Consider the following 27,976-nt stretch of genomic DNA (forward strand, 5'->3'; position numbering starts at 1 on the left):
GAGACAATGCCTCTCTGTTTTCTCTGCATTTCCAGTACAGTTAAGTCAATAACCACCACAAACACACAGCAATTCACATTTACATCTACATCCATACTCCGCAAGCCAGCTGATAGTGTGTGGCGGAGGGTACCTTGAGTACCTTTATCGGTTCTCCCTTCCATTCCAGTCTCGTATTGTTCGTGGAAAGAAGGATTGTCGGTATGCCTCTGTGTGGGCTCTAATCTCTCTGATTTTATCCTCATGGTCTCTTCACGAGATATACGTAGGAGGGAGCAATGTACTGCTTGTCTCCTCGGTGAAGGTATGTTCTCGAAACTTCAATAAAAGCCCGTACCGAGCTACTGAGCGTCTTTCCTGCAGAGTCTTCCACTGGAGTTTATCTATCATCTCCGTAACGCTTTCGCGATTACGGAACGATCCTGTAACGAAGCGCGCTACTCACCGTTGGATCTTCTCTGTCTCTTCTATCAACCCTATCTGGTACGGATCCGACATCGGTGAGCGTTATTCATGCAGTGGGTGAACAAGCGTACTGTAACCTACTTCCTTTGTTTTCGGATTGCATTTCTTTAGGATTCTTCCAATGAATCTCAGTCTGGCATCTGCTTCACCGACGATCAACTTTATATGATCATTCCATTTTAAATCACTCCTAATGCCTACTCCCAGATAATTTATGGAATTAACTGCTTCCAGTTGCTGACCTGCTATATTGTAGCTAAATGATAGGGGATCTTTCTTTCTATGTATTCGCAACACATTACACTTGTCTGCATTGAGATTCAATTGCCATTCTCTGCACTATACGTCAATTCGCTGCAGATCCTCCTGCATTTCAGTACAATTTTCCAATGTTACAACCTCTCGATATACCACAGCATCATCCGCAAAAAGCCTCAGTGAACATCCGATGCCCTCCACAAGATCATTTATGTATATTGTGAATAGCAACGGTCCTACGACACTCCCCTGTGGCACATCTGAAATCACTCTCACTTCGGAAGACTTCTCGAACATAATACGTGTTCCAAAATTCCACAACTGATCGACGTTTGAGGTATAGGTTCTGCACATCTGTTCGACGTCACTTCTTGAAAACAGGAATGACCTGCCCCCTTTCCAATCCTTTGGAACGATAAGTTCTTCTAGAGACCTACGGTACATCGCTGCAAGATGGGATTGGTGCTGGCAATTTGATAAGGCAAACCTGGCCGATTTTGTTTGTGCATGATGCATACATTTATGATCAAGTTTACAAACAATGCTAAATTATCAGTCTCCTCTTCCTGTTAACCAATTGTTTGTCTAATTTATTTATGGACCCCTGGAGTTGAATTGTGACCTCGAGGGATTATCCACCCTACTGAGAAAGCCCCACCCATGCCTCTCGCACTCCTCCTCTCCCAACCTCTGGAACAGACACATTTCTCTTGTCATTCCTCCAAAGTCCAGTTTACAGTCACTCTTCCACGTTTCCTCCACTTGGGAAATCCCCCAGGCTTACTGTACACACTTTCACACGCGCCTCATGTCTCCAATCAGTATATTGGTGGGAAAAAAACTCACTTTTCGCTGAGAGAGGTATGTAAGATAGATTGTTTATTTGTTTACTTTATTTTTTTTTTGGGGGGGGGGGGTTGTCCTCCACAATCCTCAGCCCCTCAACCCCACCCTCACATTTTCCATCATGTGTGTAGCCGTTGCCTCAAATATGAACACAAAACCCCCTTCCACCTTCACTTGTGAATGGGCGGTAAACTGGCTGGAGTGGAAGGTACTGTCTTTACTTTTGGTGGGAAATGTGTTCGGTTAACAAGGTGTTGGTGATGGATACAGAAGATTTTAATAAGTGTATTACCTGTAAGCATACAACTGGGGACTGCATTCTACGACCTTCTATAGAACAGATGGAAGGAACTGATAATGAATAATTATAGGGGGAATACCTTTCAAGAGGATTTAGGACGATGGACTGAGCATGTATTACGCTACTCATAAAGAATACTGCCTGTAATAGAACTGCTAATGTTTTTCTATTTTTTTTAAAAATGGCCAGTCAGTCTAGGGTGTTTAAGACAGATTTGTCCTTTTCAACTACCACAAACTGAATGAAGCTGAGATACTCACCTTGGAGTATGGTCTCAACTGAGGAAGCTTGTAACGAATTTTCTCTCATTTCAAATTGAGTGCACGTATATGGTCACTTTGCTGTGAGCTCTAGTCCACAATACTACTCGAAATTGGCGGGGAAGTCACAGAATAATTGCCTCCAAACGATCTACAAATGTATATCGCCTGGGGAAGATGTATACAGGCCCATACATACGTGGTAAGATCGACAGGACATCAAAAAACCACTGAAGTGCTGAAGAGTAGCCTCCTACCGACCTACAAATGTAGAGCTACTCAGAAAAGTGTACAAAAATACATGGTAAGAAAGCAAACTATGATTGAAGTGTAAGAAGGCCAATACACACTACCACAACTCTTGGAAAATACGTCACTACTCCAATTACTTATCTAAATTGTAATAAAAAAACCATCACTTTTGAACAAAATGTCATAATGCCACATATGCGCTAATATTTATGAAAAATCATTGTAATAACACAACTACTACAATAACTAAGAGTAAAATACATCTCCAGGACAGAGACGATTTAGCTGCACATGTGATCACCCAAAAGTGTGCATACAATCCAACCATGTCAGAAACAATTTTATCTCCTTCCTTACTTCCCCTTTTCCAATAACTCCTCCTCCGATAGCTAGACGTAACGGTGTTCCAAGTCTGTACTAGAATTTCCCTGTTGCTGAAGGTACACGAAGAAGTTGCGGTGTGACTCTTTATAAATATGTAACGTGTGAATACACAAGCACCCTCGAACACTCGTGGTTCGCACGTCAATCGGCTACAAAGTAGCAAATGCTAAATATATTCATTGTGTTGTAAGGATTGACATTTGAGAACCCAAGTGCACCCCTACCACAGCGTTTCCAGTTAAAAAAAAAAAAAGTGTTTACGCACACTCGTGATAATGACGAATGCAGTGTCACCAGACTGGAGGAGTGTCAGGAGCCACGGCCACACGAGCCGTGCCAGACGTTGCAGCCGCCTCTCCAAGGTATTCACACATCAGCTGCAGCGGGTGCAATGAGGACAGAGAGGCCGTCACTGTGAAGTCCCAGAAGGCAAACCATCATTATACACTCGGGAACAATCGTCTAACGCAAAAACTTATCATACTGAATCTTCTCAATATTTCATGTAAAAATCGGACAGTACGCACACCACACATAACAGCTTCCGTCGCTGCACAATCAGAGTAATTGCTAGATCGCTATTCAGCTATCCAGAGGGCGCTGTGAGCCCCGCTACCAGAATTTGACCCCAAAATTGCGCCCAAGAGCCGACTAGCTGGATTCTTTCCTTGCATCCGTCTGTTGCACGAGATTAAGCACGACTTCAGATCGCATAATGCGTCATGACGACTCTTGTCCTCTGCCCATGGCACACTGCGTGACAAGCAGGTGTGTCTTGCAATTACACCCTGGAACAGACTCTCCAGGAGGTGCTCTTTTCAGGTAACACTATGGAGAACTGATATTCGGAGCTGACTACAAAAGGATTCTACTTCTACCAACATATAGGTCCCTATCTCACGTAACGACCATAGAACATGCTACGAGATATTAACGATCCTCTAGAGGTTAAAGCGGTCTTTTTCTCTCTCGCTGTATTTGCAAGTGGAATAGGAAAGGAAATATCTAATAGTGGTGCAGGGATATCCTCTGCCAAGGATTGCAAACTATACCGTTATAGATGTAAATTTAGCCTACCTATTAAGATGTCAGTCCAACCACTTATAGGCAGATAAACCTCATGGAAAAATGTTACCCCTTATTTGTCAAGGAAGCAAAAGAACTTCTGCTGCTGATTGCCTCTCTGTAAAAACCTTCGGGTTATAATATTCACAACAGTGCACAAAAAATTTCAGGAACATAGCATCAAAATTTCTTTGGTAATGAATGATTGTCTATAAATATTCCCTGCACATGACCTACACTCCTTTTTCACATTTCTATGATTGCTACGCTACAGATACGAAAGTGTAAGGGTGTCATAGTCTTTGATGACTGCGTAGTATTCCGTGAGAGAAATGTCACCTTTTTTCCAAATGGTGCGTAACTCCATAATACGAATCTAACAGTATCACACTGCTTCCATTAAACTTTTTCATGAAAACTATAGTATCGCACCGGAATATTATGACCACCTACCTAATAGCCGGTAAGTCCAACTTTGGCATGGATAACAATTGTTATGTTTCATGGTATGGAAGCAGTAAGGCGTTTGTAGGTAACTGGACGGGGTTGGAACTACATCTGCGCATACAAGTCACCTAATTCTTGTAAATTCTGTCGATAGGGGCAGTGAGCTATGACGCAATGTTCAATCGCATCCTAGACGTGTTCGATTGGGTTCAGACCTTACGAGTAGGTAGGCCAGCACTTCAGCTTGAACTCGCGACAGCGTTCCTGAAACCACTCCATCAATCTTGCTAGCCTTGTGACTTGGCGTGTTATCTTGTTTAAATGTGCCACCGCTGTTGTAAAACATTATCGTCATGAAGGACTGTACATGGTCTGCAACCAGTGTCGTTTCTTCTTGACCATCATGGTGCCTTGCACGAGCTCTACTGAACTCATGGATGCCATGTGAATATTCCCCAGCATAATGTAGTCGCCACAGCTGCTCTCCAGCCCACAGTACAAATGTCAAGAAGCTGGTCCTCTCGAAGAATACAGATCCGTGTACTTCCATCATGATGAAGGGTATAGCAGTTCATCAGACCATGCAACCCTCTGCCACTGCACCAGTGCCGATGGTCACATGCCCATTTCAGTCGAAGACGATGATGTAGGGGTGTTAACTCTGGAACATGCACGAGTTGTTGGCTGCAGAGCCCGATAGTTAGGAGCTTCTGTGAAAGATAGCCAATCTTGGAATCTTGTGTTCGTTTAAATTTGGCATGCTGTTTTCGTTGTTTCTGCAACAGGGTTCTAATTCGTTTTATATATCAAGCGGGATCAGCACCGTCGTTTGTAAATTTATTTGGTACGAATTTTTCAATTGCTCTCGAAACTATTTCTTTAAATTCAAGCCACATCTGGTCTCCACTTACATTGTTAATTTGGAAGGAGTTAAGACCGACTCTGAGGAAGGCACTGAAAAAATGTGCTTTCTCAACATGTCTGTACCCTCTCCGTCGCTATCTCGAAGCATCTGGTGTTGAGGGAGCTGGCAATTGATGTTGGTGGCGATGTCCCTCTGATGCGTAGAGGTATTTGCAATTTTTGTTTTCATATATTTGTTATTGTTATTTACAAAAAAACTGATTTTATATAATGCAATTTTATTTTATATAATATATTTTAGATCATTTATCCATATTTATAATTATTTTAAATAATATATTTTATATAATATATTTTGTATAATTTTATTTTATATAATGCAATTTTATATAATGCAAAAAATTTCTGATAGTGGGAAAAATTATTAATTGATACATATCATATTACTCTAATTATGTCCTACCACTTCTTCGTCCTTTTATTTTAAAGCATTTGTGATAATTTTCGAATAGTACGTTTTTTAGATAATGGATTATTCGTTCTTCATCTTCAATGTTGATTTTCTGGTCCTCTACCACTCTCTGCGGTGAATGAGACAATGCATTGGCCAGAATATTTTCATATCCTGGTATGTATGTGATCGAAAAGTTATACTCCTGTAATACTTGCGTCCATCTTGCCAAATGTCCGTGGGTTAATTTGGAAGAGATTAAAGACTCTAATGCTTTCAGCCAAACAGAAAATGTCGAAATTTTTGAAATGCCCATACTGCGGCTAGAGCTTCTAACTCCGTTATAGAATAATTCTTTTCAGCTTCCGATAGTACTCTACTTGCAAAGGCTATTGTTTTAGGTATTCTCTTACCGTTTACTTCAATTTGTTGAAATAATACCGTCGCCAGCCCGGTCTTTGCACTATCAGTAACTAGACAGAACTCCTGACTTAAATCTGGTTGTGATAAAATCGGAGCATTAGTCAGTGCCTCCTTCAGCTTACGAATTCTTCTTCTGCCTGTTTATCTCATATCCAGGGTATATTTTTTCCCGTCAGCGTATATTGTCTAGGTGCTGCAAGAGTGTCTATCCATATAAATGTTTTGTAAAAATTTATCAACCCCAAGAATTCCCTTAAACTTTTCTTGTTGTAGGTAGTAGGAGTATTACGAATAGCGTTCATCTTCTACTCGTCTGGCGTTATACCTTCTGCAGATATGTTGTGTCCTAAAAATTTAATTTTTGACTTTCCAAAATGCGATTTGGTAATGTTAACGGTGACCCCATGTTTTTTCACAATTTGTAGGAAATTATCCAGTATATTATTATGTTCTGCCAAAGATGCCTCCTCCACAAGAACGTCGTCCACATAGCAAGTAATTTCCTGAAGTATGTCGAGATTCAGTGTAGAGTTCATACCGCGAATAAAGGCAGCTGACGAAATTTTCAGATCAAATGGTAAACGTTTGAATTGGTAACAACGACCAAAGACAATAAAGGCCGCGTATTTTCGACATAAAGTTTCCAATTCTATTTGCCAAAAAGTTGAACGCAAATCGATGGCTGAAAAGATCTGTACTCCATGAAACTTCTGAATCAACTCCTCCAATTTCTCCGGTCTATCTTTTTCCGAAATTATGATCGTATTTGTTTTTCTCGAATCGAGTACCAAACGTATGCTCCCGTCCTTCTTACTCACAATGTGTAAGGGTGAATTATATGGTGACTTGGCTGGTTCGATTACGTCATCATCCAACATTTTTCTGATCTCAAGAAATACTTGCTCTCGATAACTATATGGTATGGAATAAGGTGGAACACAAAAGGGATCATGATCTTTGACCTCAAATTTGTATTGAAAATCTTTAATGCTACCCGTCTTTGGTGCAAATACCTCGGCATGTGAGCTCAATATGCCTTCCAAATTTTTCCTATCCTGGAGCGAAATATCATCTATTTCCTCTATCTTATTACTAATCTCTTGATGAATTTCTTCTATTATTTCTGGTGGGAGTGGGTCAGGGTTTTCCTCAAACTTATATCTAGGGTGTTTCTCCTCCTCTATTTCATCCCCATCTTGACTTAAATGCAATTGCGTTACTCTTCCCTGTTCTTTATCGTCATTCAAAGCCATTTTCATTTTTTCCTACTGTCGCCTGTTGGTATTTTACCGGTAACTTCATTCTACATAGACGTATCAACTCTCCGTTACTGTATGGTTTGTCTAGGCATTGATTCTTTTTGTCCATTGTCTCAAAGAATTTTACCATACTTTTCTCCCATGAGTTTTCATATGGTGTCATCTGAAGTAACTCGTATTTAATTTTGTTTTGCGCCAACTTAGACCAATATCTGCCGTTCTGAGCTGTAGGTAAGACGTACAGGTAGCAGCGGTCTTTTGCATCACCTCCGCTATTGTTCCTGACATGTGCGCACAAATTAAGTCAAGTTTGTGAGCCACGCTCCAATGGTTTGTCAAGCATACTTGGAACTGATCGATGAATGTGCGTGCATGCAAGCTACAACCTTCTTCCTTGAAATGTTGAAATTTTCTAACTGTTAGGAAGTGGTCTGTATCATACCTACTCATAAATCCGGTTTTTGGCTAATTCCAGGACTCAAATAATCTGCCACTTCTTGTGTCATCTTGCCTATTCTCTGGTAATCTACTACCTGTCTGCATATCCTCAGTTTCCTGCCTCATAATTGCATCATGTCGTAACTTTGGTGAACAAAAGTGTTGTTCGTTTGTCTCTACTCTCGTTATTCGCGGTACTGTACCCATGCTACTGTTAAATTGTGTCAATGGTTTCACTGGTTCAGTCGCCTGTCTTTCTATTGGTATCATGTGACTGTATGCGTCCTGTTTTTCTAGATACTGTGCCTGGTTCTGTGGTATGTCATGTATTACTTTAATTAGGGTTTTCTGTTTCGATTTCTGTGTGAGTATTACGTCTGGCCTCGGTTCTACTTGAACTTTCTTAGACGGCGCGTGTTCGTGGACTGAATTAATGCTTGACGTATCAGTTGTTTCGCTACACGTGTAATCGGTCTCGATCGTTTCTTCGAAAGTTTGTAACAACTCTGTTCGCAGCTTTTCAAACTGATCTTTGTTTTTAAGATCTGCCTTATTGATCCGCTGATCATATTTTTTCAGTGCAACTTTTGCGACCTTGCTTTGAATTGCTTGTTCTTCCGAAATTTTTATTGTTGTTTGAGTCGTTTTTTTTTCGTAAAACGTTCCACCTTTTTGTCAACATTTACGATGTCCAATTGGACCTTGTCCACGTCAGTGCGTAATTGCTGCTGACTTTGTGTTAGTACCTGAATTCTTTCTCTAGAGCTTTCGCGAGTTTGTTTATCTGTGCGATCTGACTATCAATTCTAGCGATCCCTTCTTCCATCTGGATTTTAACATGTTGAATCTGTATGTTTATCTCTTGTCTCAAGTTCTGATTATCCTGTTTCAATTGCTGATCCTGTTTCGTCATCTGTGTATTAACACCCTGATTCTGTTTCGTCATCTGTATGTTCTGTTTCGTTATACTATCGTTCATTTTTTGTAACATCTCCATGATCGCGTCCTGTCCTGTAACACTGCCTTCAGCTGAACTGCTGCACTGTGCGTTCTCGTCTGTTGTTTTCTACTCGGTCATTTGCGTCGTTTACTGAGCTATGCTGTGGCGTTTCTAAGTTTGATAACTGCAACAATCCGTGCTGTCCTCCCTTCTCCCTGTGTTGTTCTTCCTGTTGAGGACTAGTTGCATATGTCACTGAACCATTAGGTGGCGCAAACAACTCCGCCCACTGCCCTCTCTATTGTGTATGTCTTGTGCTTGCAGGTACAGTTGTGTCTGTTACGATGCCCTTTCGCGGCGCTCGCAATTCCACAAAATTCTGTGCCTGTTGCTGAGGCATATTTAGAATGTGTACAAGAGGGTCGACGTATTCTTAATGTTCCCCCTCTTCCTCACTGTCTACTTCTCTTTGGACGTCAGCTAACTGCCGATTTATTGACTGTATTGACGCGTGTTCTGTCTCTGAATATGCGCCGAACAAACGCGTTCCTTTAGTTCGTTTCGCTGCTAATCTTTACCATTTCTTGCGTGCGCTATCTATTTCTAGCTCAGAATGTGCCCTACACGGAATTTCGTATTCTGTAAATTCGATGTTCTCATCCCTTAGATTCCCACCTGTCTTATCTGTCTCAATTATATCCCAATCTAACTGAGCCTGCTGATTCTGATACTCACCGGCTGTTCTATTCTCTGATTCACCGTCTGTCCTATTCTCAGGTTCACCGCCTGTCCTATTCTCAACAAGCTCGTTTATTTGCTGTTTATCTGACTGATTCTTCTCCATCCTGTCTACTTGCTGTCTATCCCGTAACCTTTTCCCTTGTGCTCTTGTTAACATGGAAGTTCTTTCAACACACCACAACCTTATCTACAAAACTGTACGAGCACTTACCAGTTGGTTGAAACAACAACAACAACGTCATGACTTATCGGCTGTTCTGTCTGCTCTGCTACAGTCTCCAATCTCCACCTGTGAGCTTGCAAAAGGAGAAAAATGTTATTTCTTAATTGTAACTCATTTGATACTGCGTCTCTCTATGTTTCTGCATCTCCCTGCATCTGTGTCTATCACCTGAAATTCCTATGCCCTAACAGCTACTCAAAAATCGTAAAAATCCAAAATTTTCCAACACAATAGCACAAGATCTTATCCCTACAATTCTACTTGTATCTGTTATAATCCATACTCTTTGCAAACAACTCTTTAATACATTAAAGAAAATTTTTTCAAAGTGATAATGCTGCTACCTGAAATACCTAACTACCATATATCACGTGTTATGACACTTTCCTATCTTGGTAACGTACCTATTTTACCTATACTGGCAGTTTTACCTATCCTGGCAATTTTGCCTATCCTGGCAGTTTTACCTATCCTGGCAGTTTTACCCATCCTGGCAGTTTTACCTATCCTGGCAGGGTCGCCGTTTTCTGTGAGTGTGTGCGTTTTATTTTGTCAAGTTACACAATGGATTGATCCAAAAAGTACCCTTGGCTCCTGCAAGGAACAATTTCCACCTCACACTACTACAGAAGTCAGACACACGCTCCTAATCTACGAACAAGAACTGCTTGAAAAACATTCACCAACAAGTATCTTCTGGAGTTGTCCACTGCAAGGAAAAGACACAAATATATTCTATATTCTTATGTAACTAGTGGAATACTTGGGCACTGGAGTATTGCTAGTTAGTGTAAGAAAAACATTAAATGAAAGAAAAATATTATTTATTCCAAAAAAGTTCTGAGAAATCAAATGAAACTTTTTCTTATAAAACAATAAATTTCCGGGTTCTTTTTGGAACTGTAGATTGCCTCTTATGGGTAGGAATGCTATTATTTTTCAAAGTATGGAATGGTTCTTTCTCCCTTTTCTTTAAGAATGTTATTTACGTGGCAGAATGGGTGAGAGCTGCGCCTACACAACTTCAATAACTTTTCTAGGTATAGTCAAGGCTGTTGCGTGAGAAATGTAATGAAGTGCACTGTTATGGAGAACATATGGAGCTCACATACGCTCTAGCGCACAATACCGTGAGCTGCGACGACTGCTGCCTGGGTCACTCGCTGCTGACAAATAACACAACTATCTCTTTCTATCTAGATTGACCTTCGCCAATCAAACTGTCCCTATGCCTTGATGAAGTCAAGGACTCCTATCCACCCCTAGTCTAACCGTTGGCATGGTACACCAGTCAGATAACCAGTTCACCGCAATGCCACTCAGTATTCACTCACAGGCGTTTAACTAGTGCTCTGTCCATGTTCACACCGCACAATGTGGTGGCCAAACACAGTGAACAATGCTTAATAGCGAGCGACTCAATATAGAGTATCACTCCGATTTGCTAACGACAGAGGTGCTCTCCCAGTGAAGTATTGAGGAAAGACTTTGTTTCCCGCTCTTTGCGTACATGTACGAGCGCACTCGCTCTCATTACGTGTTCCCGCTCCAAGAGCGACAATGGAATGGCTCCCCTTTTTCTGGAAGAGTTGCAAGGGTATATCATTCGCTGTCTTCCCTCACTCCTCTGGCTCTTTGCGTCAGACATATTCCGCCAATCAGCATTGCTCTTTTAAGCGGGAGGATGATGTTTCGTTTAAGTATACCAATGCAGAAATATGTAGCACCTCCGTTAGGCATAGACTGTCCTACTGTGAGAACTCCATAATTACGCAGTCGGTCCATAAAAAAATGCATCCTCTGGGCACTCCCACACAATGTAGCGTAACTTGTTTTTAAGTCAAACGCGGGGGTCGTTATCCCTTCGCTCTGGCAAAAGCTGTCCTTCCTGTGGGTGGTCGTTCCAGCCGAAGAGGGTGTGCGCTGACCCACCCTTATGAAGGGGCAGGCCTCCCAGTGAGCCGGTTGCCTCCCTAGAACGAAAATTCCTGTGGCCGTCATGTTGTGTATGCAACCCTCGACTTATTCAACTTCAGTGCGCACTTGCGATTTACTTATTAAATTTGCATATCGCTTACATGAATTCATACAAAATTGACTCTACCTTATTGCGTTTGGGTTCGAATGAAGCGTCTTGATGTGCAGAATACGATTGTGAGGACGGAATATATACGAAATGAAGGTCAGGAGACCACGCCACCTTACAGCTTTCACACAGGAAATTACTATGGAACGGATAAAAAGAGCTTTCAGTGACCCCACAGATATTTCAAACGCAGTTATAACCAACTAGGGCCTTCGTTGTGGACATACAAGGAGGGAACGTCACATCAATGGTTTGCTCATTAGAAACTGAGCATCACTTCAATCTATGTTATAAAGAAAAGGAACTAAACGTAGCGTAGTCAAAATAACCACTGTAGAGAAACTACGAAAAACGTGGATTCGCGTGGCTGGACGAGCATTTCAGCATCGTCCCTGCCTTAGTTACTGAACCAGTTTGCATGTCTTCCACTAGCTGTCAAATGCAAAAATTGTTATGCGGATTGGTCATCCTGTATCGTATTAACGATTTTGATCATTAAGTACCTGTTCTTTTCCTGCTAGACAGACGTACCAATATTTCCATTTATCTCTACTGAAATCCTCTACAGTATAAACGTTTTCGATGTAAGAGAGGTTTTTTGAATAAATTATTTGCATTTAAAATAAGTTATTGAAGAGCGTTGCCTTTCAGGTTCATTAAACCATTTTCCACAGCTCGTCTATGCTACTGACCACTGGAGTTTACGTTCAGCCCTTGTTGCTTCTGACGAACGTTAATGACAAGGAGAAATAAGCATCGTAATTCTTGTTAATTTTCATGTCTGAGCATCCTTTATGGCACAGTCTGTATCGTCTAAACCTTGCCATCACTATAGTTAATTACCCAGCAGGAGTAACAGTAGTGATATGGAGCTCGTTTTTCTTTTTTCACAAAATGACATTATTATCAGTTCGATAATAAAAAGTTGATGAATATCGTTAGTTAGGCAGAAAGACAACACAATAACTTTACTTACATGTCTTTTCATTACAGTAATCAGTTCAAGTGTTAGTATGAGGGCTTGTTGCAAAATAATGGCTCCGAATTTTTCATGTGAAATCTGTTAAACTTTATCATTAAAACAAACTATAGTAACATTCTACATCTTTGTTCTTCACATCTAAATGTTTACTCCTCAACATGGTCGCCCTGATGACGAGCGCATTACACGTAACGAGAAACCGGTATGATGATGCTGTCACTGTAGAATGTCTGACATTGTCGACGTTACTGCAAGCTTGCCTGCACCACTTCATTGCTAATAAAGTGAAGTCCACAGAGGTGTTCCTTCGGCTTTCGAAGCAGATGAAGACAGGATGGAACAAAGCCGAAGCTGAATGTACGATGATTGATGTCTAAGAACCCGAGGCGTCGGCATGTTGCAGACGTCGCTACGCTCGTGTCTGGTCTGGCACTGCCATGGTGAAGGAGAGGGTGCTCTGTGTGTGGATCAATACTTCGAATTTGTGATTTCGTCTCTCAGGAATCGTAGAGGTTAAGTCAGACAACGCCCTGACGCACATCAAAATTCGATGTTCTCTACCGGCAGAAGGATGCAGTTTGAGTAAGCGAAGTGGAAAAATCGACTAAATAATATCTGTGACATGTATTTCTTCAGCCAATGTACACAACAGAATAAAAAATTTTGAGGAATTACTTTTCCACAAGACCTCGTAGCTGAGATTTATTCTCCATCCAAGGAGTACTTACCAGTCTGAGATGCTCCGCACTAGTGGGTTTAATTTCGTAAATACATTTTTCCATTTATATCGCCACTTTTAATACAGTCATTGAATTCTGTCTTCTTTGTATGGGTTTCGTCTCTGTTTTACACATTAAATATATCAAAACCACTAATAATCTGTGTTATAGCTTTTCAAATTTTATCTCTAATGACATTACTGCCGACATGGTTCATAACTTCCTGAGAACGTGTTTAGCCAATCAGTATCTTCTTATCTTCATGGACTGTGTCACTAATTGTTGGATATGTATTTCTATTTTCTAAGCCTGTAATTAAGGTCTACTTAAGTTTTGTCAGCTTTCAGTGATGTGTCACTAAAAGTACTTACAATTTCTTCATATACAGTTGTCATAAAATGCATTAGACAGCCAATTGAAGATTGTGATGCAGCTGCGATTGGTTACGTATTTGTCCAATGGCATTTATTTATATACCAGCTAAAGAGTTCACAGACATCCGTTATAAATACAACAGTATTTAAGTTTTCGTTAATTTCATAAACTGTCATATAAGTGTAGCATTTAAACATATGTGAAGTGTGAAAGAGAGAAATGCAAACTGGACCGTGTTCCCTACCAAGGATGGGGGATGTTGACAACAGCAGGGGCGGGTCCTGGTGAAGATACAACGACTCTTTGTTAGATTTTTACTAATTCATACAGCGCAGACATCCTTCTATATACGCTCCATTTTCTGGCACGGTCCGGCGTTCCCTAGAAATACTGCGGCATCGCAACTGCAGGTGTGTACGTGTGGCAGGTGGCATGCACGCGTTGTTCGGGTCACAGAGCGCTTCGCTGGCGTCTGCGGTTTGGGAGGCGACTGCAGATGGCAGGATGTGGCCGCGGTGCTATCACGGGTGGCAACCAGGGGTTCTGTAACGCTGCAGATGGCGTCGTTCCAGCGGCACGGCGATGGCGTTGCCCAGAGTGCAGGTCTGGCCATCGGTGAGGAGCAGGAGCAGTAGGATGGCCAGCCAGAGAAGACACCATTTATTCTTGCTTTCAACTATTTCATGTGTTATAAAGGCAAGGAATGGACAAGCCACTGTGGCAGTCATAAGTCCCTGCTGTGTCCATCGGTGTCATCGTGTCCAGTCAACGTGTGAAGGTAGGAACCGGGCATTGGGGTGGTCCAAGGTTAGCATGAGTGGATGTTGTGTATTTTGTACAATTAATTCGCAGTTATAATTTGCCAGTATTTATGTAAAGGCAACTGATTAGGAAATGCATTCTACAATTGAAATATAACAGTTGACGACATGAAAGTACAGTTTTATTGTATCAGAATAAAACTATTACAAGGCTAAAAGAAAGATTAAAAAAACACGTAAAACCATGTTTTAAATAATAATTTTTGCACTCAGTTTCTAGCCTGATTGTGAAGCTGATTTATTGCATATCGTGAACCAATCAGACACTGTCATAAAAGAATATAAGTTGATTCCACCGGTTTTTGTTGCTAGTGAAAGAGGTAAGTTCTACACTCTAGGAATTTACTGCTTTCCGTGAAAATTGTTGATGTCTTCAGTCAGAAGCACAGCCATCTCGTCTTCACTCAGTCCCAGAAGAATCAGTTCCTCCAGGATGAGCCGACACACTAGTTCTTGGGACAGTCTGACAGGACTGGTTTACATAGACTCTTTGGTTTCACCACGTAAACTACAATAAACAGGAGAAATATATTTTAACAGAGTTAGAAACTATTAATAGAATTATTTACTATTTCACATTTACTATTGACAACACAGTGATAAGTCATCAACTTTTTACATGGCATGAAGTTCATCTGTTATGGTCGCAAAACAGTGAGATTTTGGAAGGCCTCTGGTAACAGATGCACTACAGAGAATGTCGTTTCCACATGTACCAATGACAGCTCCTTGGGGTCTCGTATTCGTTTAGACGTCACCATTACGGAAAGTATCTTTTTTCGTCCATGCGTTTTTAGTAGGTTTTCCTTCAATGGACTGGGAAGTAGCTTGTCTGATCTGGACCCAAATATTTAGGAAGACATGTTTTAACAGGCTGTGACTGTTGTAATGAGTACTGCAATGCTGGAGCAGGCGTCCTAACTGCTGACAAACGCCCTATGCAGCCGCCATCCTATCTTTAGTGACAGATATTTGGTAGGTGGGCCCTCCGTGTAAACCTGAAGTTTGGTGCATTTCGAGAGAGTTTGGATGTCATAGAACCAACTTCTTCAAGGAGGGTTTTGGTCCCCAAGTGCACGGCATTCAATAAGCCACAAGTCTATTCTGCAACGTGCCAAATCATCACCAAACCTGGGCCTCAATTTCGCAACCCTTGGAGAATCCCGAATTTGGGAGCTGGGGAGTGATGACCACCCCGGTCCCTTGTAACCGTATCAACTTTCCCTACGTGAACGACCTGATACGAGACCGGTGAGGCCTGCGGCTGTACCTTGGAATGAGCAACGTGAAGCGGTACAAAGCGGTTATTCTCTTCTACACATGCAGCACAACCACGGAATTCCCCCGGCCACACACATGCCCACCCAGTACAGATCAGTCATTGTGGATTGACGAAAAATATTTTATATTCAAAATGAGTACAGAAGGAACATGGCCGACGAAAAAGATTTGTAACCAATAACATATACCTGGAAAAATTTATGCCTAGAGCAATCCTTCTTTCTATGAATTACTGATGCGTCAGCCCCTGCTATTCAAGGGGTGAATTTATTTTCACGTGGATTCAATTACAGTCCAGCAGTCTCAGTTCCATAGTCTCAAACCTCGCCATAAAGTGTTTAACTGGACGCTTCTGGATCTCTGTAGATCTTCCCCATCTAGTACAAGCGTATTAAGATAGTCAAGAGATTTCAGGCATGATCGTTAGAGCAATTAGACTAAACAATTTTAGCATTCCATTCCCCATGAGGCTGTCGAAGGTGAACGTAATAACTGGCATTACCTTTGACCATGAGTCTCATATTAACAAGAAAACTTTCACACAATTTGAAGACAGTCTCTTCAGGCAACATATATCTACACTGACTTTGCTGGAAGCGCATACTGAACACCATGTTAACAGAAGTCTGGCAACAGCAGGGCCAAATGTTAAAGAAGCGGAAATTGTCAAGATACTGGCAGTACTTCCGACCTGTTGTGCACGGGAGCTGTGGGTGACATTCTATGCTGAGCTTGCTTCCAGTGAATGCTGGATTCTCACATAACTGCTGCCATTCTAGTAGATCCAATTGGGCATTTCTAAGTTCCTCACTTCATTAACGACTATAAACTCGTTGTATGGTTCTACTTCCACACTCAGACCTCCTTTTTCTTTTGCCTGGGGGTTGCTTTGTTGTACATGATCATGAACGGCACCTGTCCATGATCCTAAATATGTTGCAAGACTCAGTCTGTAGTAAGAACAGTGTTCGATGTGTGTAATAGTGAGCACTTTATGATGCAGCTAAGTGAGATTTCTATTTATTCAATAATGTATAACGAGTGTCGTTTATGTACACCAAGCTACAGTCAAAAGAGTGCCCTGCCTTTCATTTTATAATGTTTTACTGTATATAGACCTAGGTGCCAACCAGGCAACAAAATTACTGACAAAATAAACAACACAGCACGAATATCTGTTGCCTATTAAAATATCTCTTCGCTAAATGTTGAAACCAAAGGCAATGGAGAACTTCATGTCGCGCTATCCAACATAATTCAAATGATGGAACTCAGATTCTACACTGCAGAAAGTTAAAAAATGCAGCATTATTAAGAGTCTAGCAAATAAGTGGAAAAATAGGATTAAATATGTGCAGGAAAATGCTCTGAATAGTTTCGGTGAAGGATCTCGGTGGGTTGCAATTTTGTAAAGTGCATAATCTTGCATTGTTCACGGGGAGGTAACAATTTGCCGTTTAAGTGTGAGGTAAGAGTAGCCACTTTCCTTTTATGGTATAACTAACTCATATTCTCACATTCACTTTGGAACCCTTCACAACGTATTGTACTTAAGAGCCTGTGATTGCCTTGTACAAAGCAAATGGTGCTATTGGATGTAACTTACCCTTCGGTAGCAGGTGGTAGCAAGAATACAGCTTCAGTGAATTGGCATACAAGTAGAACTTGTTGTCTGCCTGGACACAAATGGTATCCTCGTCTTCTTCCGCGTACGACGCCGCCACCAATGTTCTCACAGCTGGGATGGTGGCGGACGGCTGTTCCTCACTGTTGATGGCGGCAGTGGTCGACTCTTCTGGTTGTCCGTGCACCACCGCAACTGCGACCAGTGCTGTAGAAAACAATGAACATTATTACAGATTGCAACTTTTTCTACTGGCTGCTGGTGCAACTTTACCATCTAGCACTCTAATACTGCTGTATGTTAATGTGACTGCTAGCTTGACAACACTGAGATATAGTACAATTCAAATGACTAGTGCCACAACTCTGCCACTTGCTAATGTGTCTCCTCTGGCTAGTAATGGTACTCTGTTGTCTGATACTCTCTAAATTCTACATGAAATCCAATGTACTGATATTAGAAAAGTTATAGCATGAGATTACCGCATATTTGTGGCATTTGTGTAGAAAGTTTTAAGACGTGCTGTACCACAAAACGATACTCTTTTCGGTAGCTAATTGCTGATATAACTAAACATGTCTCTCTTAATGGAACAAAATCGAGACTTGAAAAGATAGTGTCAAGGGTACGATGAGGAAGTGTCACATGGCCACTACTGGTCACAATATAATCGGTGTAAAAGAAAAAGTACTGCATATTTTGAGAGGTTATAGTTCAGATCAAACCTTGTGAAATGTCCAGTACAAGTGGGCTCAAACCCGTTTGCCGTAAGACCTTTGAGCAGTAGCAGAAACTGTAAACCGTATTCATAGTTCTGGGTAAGTGGAGCACATACTTTAACCCTAACTCAACCAGTATGTATTGTGAACAGCTTGTGAAAACCATTCACATTGTAATATTTTCTCTGCATTTGCCAGAATAATGGGAGGCTCTTATTACAAAAGGTGAATAGCGAACACCATATTGCGCACATCCTTTAGCGACGACTCACAAATGCAGGTCATATGTAATACCCGATGTCTCATGTATTTTTCAGCTACTTCCTTTCATGAATTTATAGCCATTTCTTGTAACTACATCTACTTATGAATTTTGTCATTAATTAAACTTCATCAAAATATAGATTATGCGGGATAAATAAATAAGAAATAATTATGCACGCAGTTGTAGTAAATACGCTGTCAGAGTCAAGAAAAATTATGTTAAACTAACGTAAAGAATATATTCAAGTAAAAAACATCGTTGTCGCTAACTTATACAGTTCTAGAACAGAGGGCACAGATGAGTTGCGAACATCTGTGGTGTGGTAGAGACTTGTGTGTCAGCTCGCAAATGACAAATGGAGATTGTTATCGAAATGGTGTTATAATACGTATGTGGGAAGGCAAAATATATGTAAGTCAAATGGTTCAAATGGCTCTGAGCACTAGGGGACTTAACATCTGAGGTCATCAGTCCCCTAGAACTTAGAACTTAGAACTACTTTTAGAGACATTCTTCAAAGCAGACTTTCCAGACCCAGGTCGTTAACCATCAAGAGCGTAGTACTCTCAAACCATAGCTTCCGTGAAAGTCGTAAGTAAAAGAAATAGTTAAATGAAATTCGATCCAGTTAAAGTTACAATTGATTTTCAATAAAATGTCACTGTTAGAAAAAGCATTAGTATCTATAGTTGTTCATACAATCAGATCAAACTAGAAGTGACTCAAATGCAATTCATATTTTATTGACAAAAGTATGATGGCTAACTGATAGTCAAAGAAAGTTAACGAATTTATGTTGCGTTCTGTAAAGGACTTTATTGCATATGTGTACGTAGCATTAGCATTAGCAAATAACATTTGCCATAAATGACGGTTTCTATGGCATCATTTGCGAAGTAAAGAATTGTACCATGTTCTGGTCACAATTTAACATATTTTCAAAGAGACAGCATTATCATGAATTATATAATACAGCATAGCTTCTATGGAACGTTGCTAGTTATTGCAAAATTATAATTAACATTATTTCAGGCTAGATTAATGTCTTCACTGTTCATGTTACACGTGTTTTCACATCTAAGCTCGCGCGATTGCATTTCATTTATCTGGCCCGTTACCTTTCTTGCCCGGCATTTTCGTGATTAGCTATTTATCAAATTTAACTTTTGCCCCTTTTTGTAGATGACGACCTTTCTACTCAGCAATCTAAATTCGTGCAGACGACATTGGCATACGCAGTTACGGTTAACTACAGAAAAACTTTATTTATTCCCTTTCTTTTACATTTATATCATTATTGCACAGAGTAAACACTCTTTTGTTAACGATCAGGTAGTAACTCACTACGATCTATCAGCAAACATTGATATTCGGATTAGATTCCTTGTTTCTCTGTACTATGGAACGATAGGTACACGTGTCACAAGAAGCATTTGTCTAGTCCAGTGACAATATGAGGAGTACGCGCTGCTACACAACAACAAAATACCGTGATCCCATTTGATTACTCATTACCTTAGTGCATTCTGTGGGTAATTCGAGATGGCAAACAGCTTACGTAGACTTGATGTGTTTCAAAGTAGTCAAGATGAGCAAGTGCTCATGCCTATTAAGGTGTGCATTTCATAGTCTACGTGCAAAGAAATTTTTTTCTTGTTTCCTTCCATATCACCATCCCTCGAAATTGTGGCAGTGACCCATTTTTCGTAGGGTCTATAAATAGATTTTCAAGCGAATTAATGTCTCAGAAATCGTGTAAAAAGAAGGTAATAAAAAATGTGTATCGTGAAAGAAAATTTATATATTCTGCCAATACTTTCCAGCAACAAAGAACAGAGGAGCCTTCATTGTACTCGTAAGAAATACTACTGCTCTCGGTATTACATTATCATTGATATCCAATGGCATCACCGAATCTTATCGTGCAGTTCCTTTCTGATTTTCCGTTCCAGGAACTGTGGTTGCAGCTACATGCAGGAGATTCACTTTCCTTGTTTTTGAAAAGCTGCGTTATAGTTCGCTCTGTCTTATTTATTACCAACGCTATATCAACAACCGGGATCAAAAAGACGGGTTATCATACCGCACCGTTCACTTCCTTTTCATTCGATGTAGCTGCGCGGAGTAGCTGCGCCGTCTGAGTCTCCTTGTCACGGTCCGTGCGGCTTCCCTTGCCCCGTCGGAGGTTCGAGTCCTCCCTCGGGCATGGGTGTGTGTGTTGTCCATAGAGTAAGTTAGTTTAGGTAGTGTTAGCTGAGTTGACATGTCACACAGGTCTTACGGCAGTCCTTGTTAAATGTGCAGTGAGAAGAGAAAGCTCTAGTAAAAAAGTGAGTTCCTGCAAATAGCTCATAACGCTTTTTTTAAATTCATTTAACACAATTTACGCACAGGCTCGAAATGAAGGTTTTTTTCTATCAACGAAGCCTCTGATAATGCAGTATTTCCCAAATCCTGAGGAAATTAAATGTATAGATGGCACTGATGGTTTATACTATGCACTTTGCGATCTAAACAGCTTTCCATTTTGAAGATGAGAGCCCTGTACCCAGAGGATAGTACACCTAGGATCTAGGTGCGCCGGCCGTTGTTGGCCAGAGGTTCTAGACGCTTCAGTCCGGAACCGCGCGACTTCTACGGTCGCAGGTTCGAATCCTGTGTCGGGCATGGATATGTGTGATGTCCTTAGGTTAGTTAGGTTTAAGTAGTTCTAAGTTCTAGGGGACTAATGACCTCCGCTGTTAAGTCCCATAGTTCTCAGAGCCATTTTGATCTAGGTGCGGTGCGATTTTAAATACATATACTGACGTAGGCATGCGTATTAAAACACAGACATATCTTACCAGGCATAATACGGTGCTGCGGTCAGCAACGCCTGTATAAGACAACAAGTGTCTGGTGCAGTTATTATATCGGTTACTACTGTTAAAATGGCAGGTTATCAAGATTTAAGTGAATTTGAAAGCGGTGTTATATAGACGGCGCACGAGCGTTGCGACACCGCATCTCCGAGGCAGCGATGAAGTGGGGATTTTCTAGTACAACCATTTCACGAACGTACCATGAATATCAGGAATCCGATAAAACATAAAATCACCAACATCGCGGCGGCCGGACAACGGAAACTGGAACAACAACGACAGAAGAGAATCTTCCATGGTGACTGATGTGCCACACTTCCGCAAATTGCTGCAGATTTCTGTGTAGGCCATCAACGGGTGTCTGCGTGCGAACCATTCAACAAAACTTCGTCGATAAGTGCTTTCGGAGCATAAGACCCATTCGCATACCCTTGTGACTGCACGGCACAAAGTTTTAAGCTTCGCCTGGGATCGTCAATGCTGACATTGGAAGGTTTATGAGTAGAAAAATGTTGACTGGACGGGCGAGTCTCGTTTAAAATTGTATGGAGAAAATCTTATGAATCCATGGAAGCAGCATGACAGCAGGGGACGTCCAAATTGGTGGAGGCTCTGTAATGGCTTGGGACGTGGTCAACTGAAGTGACATGGGATACGTGATTCGTCTAGAAACGACTCTGACGGGTGCCACGTATGTAAGCATCCTCTCTGATCACCTGCATCCATTCATGTCCATTGTGCATTCCGATGGACTGGGGCAATTCTGGCAGGACAATGCGACACCCTGCACGTCCAGAATTGATACAGAGTGACTCCGGAAACACTCCTCTGAGTTCAAACACTTCCGCTGGCCACCAAACTCTCCAGATATGGATTTTATTGAACATATCTGTGATACCTTGCAACAAGCTGATGAGGAAAAATCTCAACCTCCTGGTACTCTTACGGATTTATGAACAGCCCTGAAGGTTTCACGGTGTCAGTTCCACGCAGCAGTACTTCAGACATGCCATGTCGAGTTGAGGCACTTTTGCGTGCCCGTGGGGGGCTCTCCATGATATTGGGCAGGTGTACCAGTTCTTTGGCTCTACACTGTAACACATACATGATTAGATTAAATCTGTGAGCGCTCTCTCAGATGGGCATGTTAGATTCTTTTACACACTCGTTTTACCTGTAACGGGAATGAAGCAGACGCTTTATGTCGACACTAAGCGTCGCATGAAAGTAGAGACGAGTACTACTTGTTTGGGCTGATTCCAAGTAAACAATCAAAAACGTAATTGCAAATATCAGCATAAAAGCCGGAGAAAATGCTCATGACGACTCTTCGGAGGTCAGTTATATACACATTTTAAGTGGCGAATCGATAGAGCGTTCGCCGGCCGAAGTGACCGTGCGGTTCTAGGCGCTGCAGTCTGGAACCGCGAGACCGCTACGGTCGCAGGTTCGAATCCTGCCTCGGCCATGGATGTGTGTGATATCCTTAGGTTAGTTAGGTTTAAATAGTTCTAAGTTCTAGGGGACTAATGACCTCAGACGTTGAGTCCCATAGTGCTCAGAGCCATTTTTTTGATAGAGCGTTCCCATATTTAATCTAGTGCAACATTCGTTTTAACGATGTGTGTTAACAGGTCAGTGAAATCCGAGCTCCGAGCTAAAAGTCCTCTCACCCCAAACCACTGACATTTCGAAATCAGTGGTATGAATGGAGAGCTAAAACGAGGTCAGCAAGTTTGTCTGTTATGTTTCATGATGAAAGATGGTTGTGCATCACTGACAATGATGGCCGCTGAGGGCCTGCAACCAATCTGTGTGAATGCTTAACACCCAGGACCTATACCGGGAATCACTGTCATGGCCGCGATTTCGTATAATGGCGGGAGCACTCTCGCGGTTATCCCAAGCAGCCTGAATCAAAATTAGTACCTCGATCTGTTGATTCGCCCTGTTGTCTTGCTATTACTGAATAGCATCTCATGGGTGGTTTCCAACAGAATAACGCTAGCCTACACAGCACTATTGCAATATAACATGCTCTGCAGAGTGTCGACATGTTGCCTTGGCCTGGTCCATCTACAGATCTGTCTCCAGTCGAGCACCATGAGACGACAACTCCAGATTCATTCACAGCCAGCATTAACCGTCCCTGTACAAACGAACCAATAGCATTATGCATGGACGTTTGCGTATTCACATTCAAAAATCTGGCTGTTACACCGGTTTGTAACGTATCAGCGATGGCTTATTTCGCGCTTACGTTAACCTGTGATCGTACGAAGACAGTCACTTGCGTACGTTGTATAGTGAAATGTATTCCAGAATTTTCAATACTCTACGTCAATACTTTCTGGTGTCGCGACATTTTTCCTCAGTGTATATTAGATGCTACTCCAATAGTAGAACAGTACTTTGAGTTTGGATAAGCACGGATTTTATTGATTGCTTATATAGAGGTCTTTCCCATTTCATTCATCAATGAAACCTAGGCGGATTATTGGTCGTATGTATCTCAGCCAGCAGGCATGACTCATTTCATGCTCAAAGTATCTACGGCGATACATAAAGGGATGCCAGACATTCACAGATTTTGTTGTATCCGTGCGTAGGAATGACAAGGTTTCCACGGTAGATCTGGCGTCATTGACAGAACATTTGCCAGTGGAGACTCGTGGATGAGGTTTTTGGAATTCACTGACTATTTACACCACCTTCCGTTTATGTAGTCTGTGGATTAGACGTCGTCTGGTAGGACGACATGATATGAATTCTACAGGCTTGTGCAGTATTTTAGTACACATTGTACAAGATTTCTGTAAGCAATCAAAAGCATACACAACAATGGACCAATAATTAAAACTCCAGAAATGAGCCTACGAGACCGACCCGCTTCAAATTCATACAGGTTCTACTATTGACATATTCATAGCACATAAGAGTCTCATATTATAGCCCATTAAGTGTGTAGTCTAGAATTACGTTTTGTGAACTGCATTCCCAAGAGGGGCCCCAACCCTTTTGTGAAAAAATGGTATGCAAACATCGCGACCTGAGCCCTTGCAATACTACCGTTACCTCTGGCAAGCTTCCGTTTGCTCGACAGCCGAGTGTTGAATGCCACACACTAAGCAGACAGCTATTGAACCGCATGGATTTCAAAGTAAACACAGACCTATTGAAAAAGTCGACTTAAATCGGCCGATGATGTGAATGTTGAAGCGAAGCATTCGTTGGTGAGCAACAGTGTGTAACTTGTCGCATTTCAGTTGCATAACACACACCCAGGTATAGTGGGCTCTGCCTATGTGTACTCCGTGTTTTCATATGTATTCGTGGAAACAACGTGGTCCTCGATTTCCCAATCAGCAACACACCCAGCAGAATCAGGACACCTCAGAGAATAGAAACACTCGACATAAACGTAAATTTACACTATACAGTTCTCCTTATCAAGCTTCTCTTAGAGATCGCAACAGAACACGTCCTATAATTCAGATAATATTAACAGCAATAAAACGTGAAAACTATCTTTTCTTACACCGTTCTATACAAGCAAAGGTTTTGAGGGTCTTCCAGTCGTATATTACACCGTTCTATACAAAGATTTTGACGGTATCCTAGTGCACTTAATTAAATTTGTTAACTGACCAAGAGCTGGTCTCTTGGTCAGCCCTCCGTAACTTACGAGCAGATGTGGATACCGTAGTCTTAAAATCTGACAAAGGAAACGCTGCTGTCCTCATGCCAAGGGAGGACTATATTAATAAGATCAATGTTTTATTGTGTGATTCAACGTATCGCAAAATCGATAAGGATCCCACGAGCCGAGTAGTGCGAAAAACAGCAGAACTTTTATCATATAGTTCTCTACCGGAGGAGGTTATCAAGAGACTGAAACCAAACAGTTCAGTTCCACCTAGGCTATATGGACTGCCTACGATCCACAAGGAAAACGTGCCATTACGTCCAATTGTGAGTAACATTGGAGCAGCCACCTACGACCTAGCAAAATTCTTGGCATCTTTGCTCAAACCAATGATAGGCAAGTGTGCACATCACATAAAGAATTCTGGTGATTTTATCAGTCGACTTCAGTCACTACAACTGCAAAGTAGTGACTTATTGGTCAGTCTTGATGTGGTTTCACTGTTCACAAAGGTGCCTCTGGTGGACTCACTACACCTCATTGGCAATATGTTTGGTACAGACATTACAGCGTTGTTTGAGCACACTCTCTCCTCTATATATTTTATATTTAACAACGAATTTTATGAACAATCTGATGGTGTCGCCATGGGGAGTCCTTTGTCTCCCCTGGTGGCCAATCTTTTTATGGAGGATTTTGAGGAGAGAGCACTCGACTCTGCCACTTTTAAACCGACAGTATTTTGGCGGTACGTTGACGACACTTTTATAGTGTGGCCTCATGGTCTGGGCCGTCTCCAAGAATTTTTACGTCACATGAACTCCATACATGAAAACATAAAGTTTACCATGGAGATAGAGAAAGATGGTTGTCTGTCATTTTTAGACGTCTTGGTGCGACGGAAGAGTGATGGCACACTTGGTCACTCGGTGTGCAGAAAGCCCACTCATACAGACCTATATCTACAAGCTACTAGTTGCCACCATCCAGCACAAACAATGGGCGTTCTCAAAACCTTGGTCCACCATGCCCATACTATCTCTGACGCCGACAGTCTTCAAGCGGAACTGGAACACCTGCAAAAAGTATTTTTGAAGAATGGCTTTTCACCTAGGCAAGTGAACAGAGTGATGAAGACCTACAAACGACGGAACAAGGAAGAGGAAGAGGCCTTCAGGTCGACTGTTTATCTACCATTCTTTGGGAATATTTCTTCACAGATAGGCAGAATATTGAGAAAGTATCAAGTGAGAGTCATCTTTCGTCCTCCTTCTAAAATTTCATCACTGGTGGGATCCGTTAAAGAAGACCTGGGCCTGCGTAAACCAGGTGTTTACAAAATTCCGTGTGAATGCGGCAAATCATATGTAGGGCAAACGACACGAACTGTGCAAACGCATTGTGGAACACCAACAGCATACTCGCCTTCTCCAACCCACCAAGTCCGCAATCGCCGAACATTGTATTTCCACAGACCATTCCATGAATTACAACGACACAAAAATTTTGGCCCATACATCAAACTTTTCGAGCTCGATTATCAATGACTCTGTGGAAATAAGATTGTCTGACAACGAGACTCTCATCAATCGAGATAGCGGTTATCAGCTAAACTCTGCTTGGAATCCTCTTATAGAGAAACTTCGTAGTCGACGTAGTTATCTGCATAAAGATGGAAATCGACCTGATACCGATACGCCAGGCTTTCACAGTGGAGGGCGCGAGGCGCAGCGCACGGAGCCGTTATGAACGCGCACGTTGAGCAGCGCATGCGCAATGTCACCTCAGAAGGCTTTAAATAGCGGAGCTCAGCGCGTACTCGCCAGTACTACTACAGTGGCATTCAGCTGAAGGTGGCTAGAAGACTCTGCGCCGAAACATCGTGGCAGAACGTTACTGATATCCGGCAGTTCTCCCGTGTTTTTATGGAACAAGAGGACATCTTATTTTAAGACCTCGCAGCAACATTTCTTCGGACTACTTCTCAAGCGCATTGTGTCCATTACATATGTATGTAACACACTGAATGAAATTCCATAGTAAATAGTCTGACAAAATGAAATTGTTCATGGCGGCATCTTTAACGTAATACATTTTGGCCAACTTCCTAGACTGTAATGAGTAACTTTCGGCAGGAGTAACAGGAAGTAGAAAATTTGTGTAGGAGTACCTGATACTAACAGTTCCCAAAACTGGAGGCTGTCTGGACTCAAAATTATAGAACTCGCTGAAATTTTGTGTAGAGAGACCTCACGAGAAACCATAGCCAAACTATGTTTGATTTTTATAGCATTGTGAGGGGGCACCCCCAGATATCATTTAGTTGTTCACTTTATTGAGCTTTAAATAATGTTAATCCACAATAACGACCACTTCAGAAGAGCTCATGAATGCAACTGAAAAAGAAACGTGATTCCTGCTGCTTTAATGTAGTATGACTAGCTTGGGATAGGTGTCACTGCCGGTCTTGGGTAAGTTAGATTTAAGTAGTTTTAAGTTCTAGGGGACTGATGACCTCAGCTGTTAAGTCCCATAGTGCTCAGAGCCATTTGAACCATTGATAGGTGACATTCAACGCATGTCATAAAATTTCTGGTGTGCACTATTATACTCGTCTGAAGCGCTTTTGTTTTACAAAATCTTTATGAATAAATATGTCTTTATATACGTTCTTTATTTTTTAAATCGTTTTATAACACAGGTAGGATGGTGTAAGGAAAGTATAAGTCGCTTCATAAGCACGAAATTTAGCATGCTTACAGTTCATATTATATGACAATGGATATCAAAACTTAGGAGATGTTGCACTATGATGGTCGATAGGTGGTTCTACTGACGAACACCAGATAACAGTGACCCAAGGACCGAAACTCGAGACGGTTGTCGGATGCTCCAGAGCCTATCGTGAATGACAGCATCTGGACAGCGAGGTTGATGCCCGAAACAATAGTACGATGCCTCAGCGTAGTTTGGTTGCATC

At 41.6% G+C, this 27,976-nt stretch overlaps 1 protein-coding gene across 2 annotated transcripts in view; it reads right to left on the bottom strand.

The window, feature by feature from the left end:
- Positions 1-20,380, bottom strand: part of LOC126457704 (uncharacterized) — an 89,413-nt gene extending 69,033 nt beyond the window's left edge. Inside the window, exons 1-3 of one of the 2 annotated variants that reach the window (XM_050094232.1) lie at positions 20,310-20,380; positions 17,488-17,712; positions 14,701-15,108 (exon numbers count right to left, since the gene is read on the bottom strand). In XM_050094232.1, the coding sequence (XP_049950189.1) occupies positions 15,047-15,108; positions 17,488-17,712; positions 20,310-20,337 (315 nt within the window). In that variant the 5' untranslated portion in view covers positions 20,338-20,380 and the 3' untranslated portion in view covers positions 14,701-15,046. Of the gene's footprint in view, positions 1-14,700; positions 15,109-17,487; positions 17,713-20,309 lie in introns of those variants that run through there. The other variant, XM_050094233.1, reaches the window with a different exon arrangement.
- Positions 20,381-27,976: the final 7,596 nt, after the last annotated feature.

Source organism: Schistocerca serialis, chromosome 2 (assembly GCF_023864345.2).
Source record: "Schistocerca serialis cubense isolate TAMUIC-IGC-003099 chromosome 2, iqSchSeri2.2, whole genome shotgun sequence".
Lineage (NCBI taxonomy): Eukaryota > Metazoa > Arthropoda > Insecta > Orthoptera > Acrididae > Schistocerca > Schistocerca serialis.